The 9,131-nt window shown below is 67.3% G+C and overlaps 2 protein-coding genes across 7 annotated transcripts in view; one reads left to right on the plus strand and one right to left on the minus strand.

The window, feature by feature from the left end:
- LSP1 (lymphocyte specific protein 1) overlaps positions 1 to 4,732 on the plus strand; it is a 37,986-nt gene extending 33,254 nt beyond the window's left edge. For all 6 annotated transcript variants that reach the window (XM_057553002.1, XM_057553003.1, XM_057553004.1 and 3 more), the window contains exons 10-11: positions 63 to 165; positions 4,280 to 4,732. In XM_057553002.1, coding sequence (XP_057408985.1) covers positions 63 to 152 — 90 coding nt within the window. In that variant the 3' untranslated portion in view covers positions 153 to 165; positions 4,280 to 4,732. The remainder of the gene's footprint in view (positions 1 to 62; positions 166 to 4,279) is intronic.
- On the minus strand, positions 1,791 to 7,196 carry PRR33 (proline rich 33). Its single transcript, XM_007171166.2, has 2 exons — positions 7,120 to 7,196; positions 1,791 to 3,137 (listed from the first exon to the last, which is right to left on the minus strand). The coding sequence occupies exon 2, from the start codon at positions 3,126 to 3,128 to the stop codon at positions 1,791 to 1,793; it is 1,338 nt and encodes a 445-aa protein (XP_007171228.2). The 5' UTR covers positions 3,129 to 3,137; positions 7,120 to 7,196.
- Positions 7,197 to 9,131: the final 1,935 nt, after the last annotated feature.

Raw genomic sequence — 9,131 nt, forward strand, 5'->3', positions numbered from 1 at the left:
AGGAGGCGGCGCCATCTCCCTCTGCGTCTCTCACCTTTGGTCTCCACCTCCTTCCCCGACAGAGCACCCCGTCTGCGAAGAGGTACAAGTTTGTGGCCACTGGACACGGGAAGTACGAGAAAGTGCTCGTGGACGAGGGCTCGGCGCCCTAGGCCGTCCTTCTTGGTGAGTCGGGGGCAGCGGCCAGAGCGTGATGTGTCGTGGGTGAAATTTGCCGCTCTGGGTGTGTGGTGGCAGGGACTGCAAGGTGACGTGTGAGGGCCGAATGCCCAGCCTCAGAGCTGGCCAGAGCCCGCCTCTGTGGGTCCTCAGCCCACAGACGTGAGCCCCCTCCCAGCCCCGCCCTTCCCCGGTTCCTGCCCTGCTCCTGTTCCCCACAGGGCAGCTCAGGCTCCCTCCCGGGAGGAGGCCGGATGCCCCAGCTGGGCTCCTCGGGCAGGTGAGCCCGTCCCGGCCACCGCGGGGCGAGCGTGGCAGGAGGGGGATGACCGGAGCCCCGGGAGTGCGGGTCCCCGCCCGGCACTGGGCCGAGGGTTTCCAAGGAGCCAGAACCTTGCCCTTGCCCTCGCCCTCCTGCCGCAGTGGGGAGTTGCTCCCGTTTCCCCCACCCACCCCGTCACCTGGTGAAGAGTCAGAAGGGTGACCCGCTGCCATGGTCACGCACACTTTTATTAGTGGCCTGGGTCCCAGGATCCATTTACAGCATCCATCACGTCCCCCTACTGACGGCTTCCTCCGCTTCTGAGTCCTGCTCCCAGGGCTGCGGCTGGAGCTTCCCCCCAGCACCTCCGTGTTCCTCCCGCATCACGGCTGCCCTGTCTGAGCCCCAGTGCTTGTCCCGAGTCAGACCCCAGCTGAGTGCAGACTGGGGGTCCCCAAAGCTGCCTGAGGCCTGGGGTCCCTGTCGCTGCCCCCTCCGGGCCACAGCCCCCCCTCACCCACTTGGCCAGGCTGACTTCCGACCTCTCTCCTTATCCAGCATCTAGGCTGAGACCCCACCCCTCTGTCCCCCATCAGCGAGTCCCCCTCGAGCTCTGCACCCAGGCGGGGGAAGCAGAGGTGGCAGTGAAGGGGCAGGGGTGTGGGGCCAGCCCCTACCCGGGCCTGCACCAGGGTCCCAGCACCTGTCAGGCCTCCGTCCTTGGGAGGCATGGCTGTCAAGCCACCGATGCAGCTCTCGGAGCCCACAGTGCCCGCGACTGAGTCATCCCGACCGCTCCCACTCCGCACGGCAACATAACTCATCCCCCCAACCTTTCTCGGCAGAAGGGCGGGGGCCCCAGAACCCTGCTTACCCCGTCAAGCATCAGGGCTCGTCACCCAGAGCATCTGGGGCTCAGCTGGGCCCTGATCCCCGCCTGCAGCTTCCCTGGACCCAGGCAGGCCCTCCCAGGTCTCGCTGGTGACCACCTCCTGCACGCCCTGCCCCAAGCTCCGTGCGGACACTCAGGCTGGCCCTGCCCCGCAGGGTCACGCATGCAGCCCCAGCCTCAGAGCAGACTCGTATACGGTCTGTCTCCCCAAAAGCTCACCCCAGAAGTCCCCACACTCTACCCCGATGCAGACCCCTCCCTGCCCCTCTGCACCATCCAAACCCACCACCTCCTTAATCCCAGCCGCTCCCGGCCGCGTCCCACCTCCCACCACGGTCCTTTGTGCTCCCGTCCACCCCACCTCCCCTCCTGACCCCCCAGCCCCTCCACGCTCCCCTCTTCAGTGGCTGCGGCTTCCCAGCTGGACCCTCAGCCCCTCTTCTGTCCACCCCACGGTCCTGGGGTCCCCCCAGCCATTCACTGGAGCCTCCAGCCAGCTGCCGAACGATTGAAGTTCTTGGGCTGGGGGCTCAGGACCAGGACGGGGTGGCTCACGGGAGGGGGCCGGGCGGCCACCTCCTGCAGCTTCCGGGCGTTGAAGCGAGGCCAGCAAAGGAAGGGCAGGCGGCTGAGGCCGGGCAGGGTGTGCACCCCATCCCGGGGCCCCATCTGGCCGCCACGGGCCTCGGCCACTGACATGCGGTGCAGCACTGCGTCCCACATCCTGGAGGACCGGGAAGCGGGGGCCGGCCGGGGCGCCGAGACAGTGGGGGCTGTCCCTCCCCGCTCCGCGTGCCCCGGGCTCGGCTCTGGCCCCGGGAAGGGGGCCTCTTCCAGCAGCTGCTTCTTGAGGCGCGTCCAGCCGCTGAGCCGGGGCTTGGGTGCGACTTTGGGGACATGGCAGGGGTGGGGGCCTGACGGTGGTGCAGGGAATGAGGCCTCGCGGGGGCTGGAGACCTGCTGAGGCTCAGCGGCAGGGCCGGCCGGGGGGGGCTCCTCCCGGTGCCCAGCTTTGGGGGCCACAGAGGCCAACGTGTAAGGCGAGGGTCCCGGTGAACGGTAGGTGGGGGCAATGGACACCACCACCCGGCCTCTGGCCTCTCTGGGCACCGAGGCGCTTAACGCCGAGGGCTCGTCGTGCTGAGGGCCGGCAGCCCGGGCCCTGGCGGGCAGTGAGTGGGTGTGGACCGCAGGGATCAGGGGCTGAGCCCCGGGAGGGCACATGGCTGTGTCCTGGTCCTGGTCGCCAGGCCCACCATCCGGGGCCGTCGGGGAGGGCTCAGGGGTCCCGGCCTGCGGGGATGGTGCCCGCCGGAAGTGCACCTGGCTGATGGGGGTGCCCATCACTGTGGGGCCCGAGACCTGGGCAAGGCCGCAGGGGGACTGGACAGGTTCTGGGGCTGGGGCTGCGAGCCGGGGCCCCGTGGGCTTGAAGTGTGAAGCCAGGCTCCTGTGCTGGGTGAGGCTGAAGGAGAACGTGGACCTCTGCAGGGGGGATGCCCCGTGGTGGGTGACGCGGGTGTGGGGGGAGTAGGGCAGGGTGGCCACCGCCCGTGGCGCCTCCGCGGGGCTCGGGGCCAGGGTCTCCTGGTCGTGGCTGGCCTCGCTCACGGGGGATAAGGAGGTGCGGAAAGCCCCGGGCGGGGCAGGCGGCCCGCCGCTGCTCGTCCTCTTCCGGGCTGCCTGCCTCAGGAGCTTCTGCAGACGCACGTTGTCCTTCCCGGGCTTGGGCAGCAGTGGTGGTGGGGATCCCGGGGGCCCCGGGGGGCACCGGCCAGCCGGCTCAGGGGCCAGGGAGGCGGCCGAGGTGAGCATCGCTGCACCCTAGGGCGGGCGGGAGGGACAGCCGTGAGGCCAGCGCTCCTCCGCACAGGCCGCCGCCCTGGGGGAGGGCCCACGGCCCCCAGTCACGCAGCAGGACCCAGGCCCAGAGGGCCCGCAGCCTGACCATCAGAAGCTGTGCTCCCTGAGCGCGTGGCCCCCGCCCGCCCAGGCGCGCTCTCGGCATGAACGTTTGCATCGGGTGACTCTATGGGGCGGCCCCACCATCATCCCGGTTTAGAAACGAGCCCACGGAGGCCCGAGGTGCACCGTGGGTGATGGAGGAGGGGTGGGACCTGGCTCCGGGTGCCGCCCGTGTGCACAGCGGGGGCCGGGAGACCCACAGGCGGGCGCCAAGCCGGAGGCACGTGCTGGGCCGGCCGCCTGCGAGGGCGGGAAGAGTGCCCGCCCGCAAGCGTGAGGGCCGCCTTGCTGTCGCCGGCCTGACCACAGGCGCGTCCGCTGCGAGCCAGCGGAGAGGTGGCGGCCAGAGGCTCGGGAAAGCTGCGGCCGCGTCATCAGAGGTAGACGGGGTGGGAGGTGGGAGCAGTTTTCGCTGAGCTACGCTAAATGGGATGTTCCCGCAGACGTCCCGGCGGGGTGGTCCCGGCCAAGCCGCCCGCCCTGGTTTCTGGGCACCACGTGCTCCCGAGGACGTTGACAAATGGCGGCTGGGCCGAGCCAGGGCCGCCGGCCTGGGGGAGGAGGGAGGCCTGGGGGCTGCTGCCACGAGGCCGGCTCTGTCAGGCAGGAGTGCGTCGTCTGCTGGGGAGGGGCCCGAGGGGTCTGCTGGGGCTCGCTCTGGGCTGCTGCCCGCCTCGGTGAGGGGGGGCCGGGACCCCAGGTTTAGCCTGGGGGGCTGTCAGGCCAGCTGGCAGAAAGGCAGTAGGCAGCATCCCTCCACCCTGAATCCCGAGCAGGGCCCAGGGCACCAGAGCGCAGTGTCAGGAAGCAAGCTTCCAGGCCGGAGGTGGACGCAGGGTTTCGGGGGCTGCCGCAGGGAGGCTGCTCCTGGGGTGGGGGGAGCGGGGTGGGATGGCCGGGGACAGGCCGGGGGCCACCCGAGAGAGGCTGCAGGCCTGGACAGGCAGAGCCACGGCCCCTCCTCGGGCTGCAGCCTGATGCTTCCCCGACCTGTGTTTCAGCTTTCCCAAGACTGCAGCACCCGCCGGCGGCACCTCCTGGCTCCCGACCCACGTGCCCGGGGGAGAGGCCGGCCAGATGAACGCCCCCCCGCCCCCCACTGGCCCTGCCGAAGAAGCTGCTTCTCATGGTCTGCCTGGCCCGCATGCACCCCCGACATCCGCCACCTCTTGCTCCTGGACCCTCCAGCCTCTCCCTCTGACCCCCAGCTCTGCCCCTCACAGTTCCGGGAGGAAAGGAACTCTGGCTGTTGGTTGGCAAAAGCACCACCTCCAGAGAAGCTGCAAGCTCCCAGGGAAGGCGCAGCCGGTGCAGAGAAAGGCCACGTGCCGGGGCCTCCGTGTCAAGAGCCACCAACACCCGCAACGGCACTGGCTCCCCCCAACTCCCCACCCCCCCCCCCGCCCCACTTGCAGCCCTCCACTTTGTGCAGTAAACTCCCTCTGGTGTCTCCACGTGCTGGCTCTCTGGGGCTCACTGACGGGGGAGGGGCAGGGAGCAGGGCCCGTCGGAAAGGCCATCCGCCCTGCACAGTGGCAGGGCCCAGCCTCTGGCCTTCAGATTTGGACACTCTGTCCTGTCCAGTGGCCTTCTGTGTGTTAGGCTCTGGGGTCTCTGAGGGTAGTCAGGGTGAATGTGATGGGTGGGGGCTCAGTCGTCCTCTTCCACTGTGGTACTTGCCCCTTGACTGGCCCCTTATAAACTCTACAGCCCCTGAAACAGTGTGCACTTCTGGTCTGTGCCCCTAGACTGTGCACCCTTTGAGTACAAGATCCACCTTGGGGTCATCCCATCCCAGCACCCAGGAGGTGCTCAGTGAAGATTTGGTGGATGGATGGATGAGTGGATGATGGATGATGGATGGATGCAGGGATGGAGGGAAGGATGGATAGGTAGGTGATTGGATGGATGGATGGATGGGTGGATGGTTAGGTGGTTGGATGGATGGATGGAAAGATGGATGGATGAATGGATGGAGGGTTGGATGGATGGATGGATGGATGGATGGGTGGATGGTTAGGTGGTTGGATGGATGGATGGAAAGATGGATGGATGGATGGGTGGATGGGTGGATGGAGGGATGGGTGGAAGGATGGATTGGTGTATAAATAGAAAGAGAGGTGTTGAATCCTTGGGTGATGGGTGGATAGAGAAAGAACAGGTGGATGGGTGGGTCTGCGGAAGGGATGAGAGGTCAATGGGCAGAAAAGTAGTTGTGCAGAGAGTAGACAGGAGAAGAGATGGAGAGGCAATCAGATCAATGCCTGCTTCACGGAATGGTGGGTGGATGGCTGGTGGGTGGGTGGACACATGGGTGGGTGGATGGATGGGCGATGGAAGGGGGGAAGGCAGGAGGGAAGGAGGGAGGGAGGGAAACAGACAGTGATGGTGAGGATGTACCTGTGAAAATGGATGTGCAGTGGGCGGATGGACACGCGTGTGGAGGCAGGGAGAGGGTGGGGCTGTCCTCCCGAGCCCACCCCCCACCCCCGGCCTGTGCACACGTCTAACATGAGGCCCTGCTGCCCTCGGAGTCAGAGGAGCCCCTTCGAAGAGCAGGCCCCCTGGACCTTTGACATTCGAGGCCTGGGTCTGCTCAGAACCTGTTTTCCAAAGTCTTCGTGGTCAAAATCTTGCTGCCTCCCAAGGGGAGCGTGAACACGGGCAGCTCGGAGGTGCTAGAAATCAGCTATGTCACACCTTTGTCGCCCGTGGCCCACTTCTGAGGGTGCATCAGGGCTGTGCTCTGCCAGCTGGGGAGCTTCTCCCAGGGGACGCGCCACTCCTGTCCACCTGGGCGGGACGTTAGCCGAGGGCAGCAGGCAGAGGCAGCCGCACGGCCCACTGGACGGCCAGAGGGGACCAGAGTGGACGGCGCTGAGGGGCGAGTGGCGGGTAGGGTGGGCAGTGCCAGGAAAGCAGCCAGCCACTCAGCCCTGATCCAGCCCAGCCCCTCTCGGGCTCCTTAGCACTTGGCCCGGCCTCGGGGACAAGGACCCAGGGTCTGTCTCCTCTGCTGTGGTGACAACCAGCCCCTGCCTTGCAGAACCTGGGGGTCAGGGCCTGCCCACCGCAGAGGTGGAGAGGCTCAGAGGAGCCATTGCCTGGGTGCTGGCCCTCTGCCATCCGTTCTGACTGCCTGAGAGGCCCCACCCGTCACCCTCCTGCTCCCCTGCTCCGGGCACTGAATGCCAGCCCCGCACAGAGCAAACCTATTACAGATCCCGCAGAAGCCCCCAGGGCGTGTGGGGCGGCAGCTACGCAAGTTGCGAAAGGCTCATCCCCGGAGTGCTGTGTCAGCAGCCTCTATCTGGGGCATGGCAGAGCCCGAGCCCGTGGGCTGGGCTGACCGGGAGCTCGGCTGGCACTGGCGCGGGCACCCAGGGCAGCTCAGGGCTACCAGGCGAGGTTCGAGGTTCAAGGTCCCTGGGCCTCGCCACCCTCAACCGTGCACACCGAGGGCCAGGACCAAGATTGAGGGACCCCTGCCCTTCCCCACCGCCCTGAGGGTCACCCCTGCAGAAACCTAGAGCCAAATCTTTGGGGGGACTGGGCCCCCACGGCCTCCTCACTGCTCCCTGGCTCAGCTCAGCTTTGCAGACTTGAGAAGCCCACCCCTGCTCCTATTGTCCCCGGGTGGAGGCCCTGCCCCATCAGCCCTCAAGTTCTTCCTGGGGTTGAGATCAGTCCCCCACCCAACCCGGGCTGGGCCACCCCGTCCCGTGCCTCCACCCCAGGTCTCCAGCCCCCCTCCAGCCCCCAGGGGGGGCGCTGCCCTGCCCTGCCCCCCTCTCCTCCCACCCCAGCCCGGCCTGGCCAGGTGGACCAGGGTGTGGATTACCTGTCTCAGGCCCTCGGCGGCCGGCAGCCCGTCCAGCGGTGTCTGCTCAATGCCGTCCTGCTGCACCGCGGGCCTGGCACCCCGAGGGGCAGGCTGCCGATACCCAAAATAAAACCTGCCCCATCCCACTGACCTCAGCGCCCTCTCTCTGGCTCAGCCCGCTCACGGGAGAGCACCTGCCAGAGCCCGAGGCTCCTGGGCAGGCAGCCACCTTCCTCTGCTGGCCGAGCGGGGCCACTGCAGGCTCGTGGAGCGCCCACCTGTGGGTGCAGCCCCCAAGAACAGCCCGGGCCTGTGCGAGGTGTGGCCGGCCGTTCCCAGGAGCAAGACACCCACAGTCGGTGGGGCTGGGTGCACACGGGGCTTCCCGGACTCAGGGCTCCCTGCTGTGCTTTCCCCACGTGTGCACCTGCGAATGCGGGGGCGGGGGGTGGTGTGGGCCTCTAAGCAGAGTGAGAGGACCCAGCCTGAGAAGGGCTGTCAGCTCCCACCGCGAGGAGCAGCTGGGCCAGGGCGGCCCCAGCAGTCGCTCAGGGGCCTTTTTCGGAAGTGGCTCTACAGCTGACCCCACTGGACAGAAAGTTGGTCAGAGTTATCCAAGGGTCGGGCACGCGCGTGGCCCGTCAAACACTCTCCCATCCGAGGACCTGGACGGGAGGAGGAATTCAGAGTTCTGACAAGGGAGGCGGGAACGGCCCCAGCAGCTCTGGCCTTGGGGGGCTTCCCGCCCCTAGGAGCTCTGGGGAGGGGCTCTGTCCTGCCCACTGCGGGCCCAGGGCTCTGGCTCCCCTTGCTGTGGACGGTGGGCCCACCCTGCCTATCTCGGGTCCCCGTAGCCTTGTCTCCAACGTGTAGAAATTGGATCAGGTGCTGAGAGAAACCTTCCAGAAGGCTCTGGGGACCCAGAGTGGGGCGCAGAGCCAGGGGAAGCCAGGCCTGGGATGTGTGAGCCAGTCGTCCTGACGCCCCTAAGGCTCCAGAGGGCAGGGGCTTCATCTGAGTCTCCTTGGGACCAACCCCTGTCCTGCGCTCCAGCCCAAGAGCCATTGCTCTGGATCCGGCCAGCATCCATGGAGAACCCATGGAGGATCCTCGGCCCCCGCCATCTGTGATCGACCAGCCCCTCGCCTGGAGCCTTCCACGTCTGGAGGGAGGCCTGGGGCTGCTCTTTCCTACTCTGTGTCTCGGTTTCCCCGATTCGAGGGGCGGGGCCGTAGGAGCTCGTGGCCTCACTGGCCGGCGTGGGGACCACGGAAAGCCCTGGGCGAGGTGTCTGCCGGTTGGATGGTACCACCTGGAGTCCCGAGCAAAGAAAGACGGGGCTCCACGGGCGAACGGTGGGGCCCGCTGTGGACAGCACACTGAGCCTGGCCCGTGGCGCGAGAGAGGCCTGCGGGGTCAGGACCCCCAGGCGGGGAGCTCCCGGGCAGACCTCAGAGGTGTGGCCCCTGGCGTTGGGAGGCACCAGCCACTGGGGAGATGCCGGACCCCCCAGTTAGACTTTGGGTAGTATTTCTCTTGCCCGTTTATGCTGTATGTCCTAACGCCATCACGCAGAGAACCACTCAGTGGGGCTCGGACCTGCTGAGGGCCTGGCCGAAGACTCACAGGGTCTTCCATTCCTTGGGGGTCACAGGGACCTCGGGCCGCTGCCTCTGATGGGGAGGCGGGGCGGCCCTGGGGGCCTGCGTAATGCAGCCTGGCCGGGCAGACCCCTTTCCTGGGCAGACACCTCGGAGGGAGGGACAGCTCCCCCGGGGAAGATGGGGCCCCAGCTCTGGGGACCCCATACCAGCCTGGCCCAAGGAGAGCCCTCAGCTTCCTCCCTAGGGCCACCCAATGCCCTCCTTCACCCTCCTCCGCCCATGAAGAATGTGCCCACTGTCAGGAGAGTAAAAATAGAAGCTGACACTTCCTGGGGGAGGAGGGCGGCCCTCGTCTTCTTTCCCCCCATCCTCGCCTCCTTGGGCGCCCCGCTCTGTTCTTCCTATACTTGGTAAGGGGCCTCAAGG

This window comes from Balaenoptera acutorostrata, chromosome 9, assembly GCF_949987535.1.
Source record: "Balaenoptera acutorostrata chromosome 9, mBalAcu1.1, whole genome shotgun sequence".
Lineage (NCBI taxonomy): Eukaryota > Metazoa > Chordata > Mammalia > Artiodactyla > Balaenopteridae > Balaenoptera > Balaenoptera acutorostrata.

Coding starts and splice junctions, on each gene's coding strand:
- PRR33 (XM_007171166.2), bottom strand. CDS start 3,128: ATGCTCACCTCGGCCGCCTCCCTGGCCCCTGAGCCGGCTGGCCGGTGC.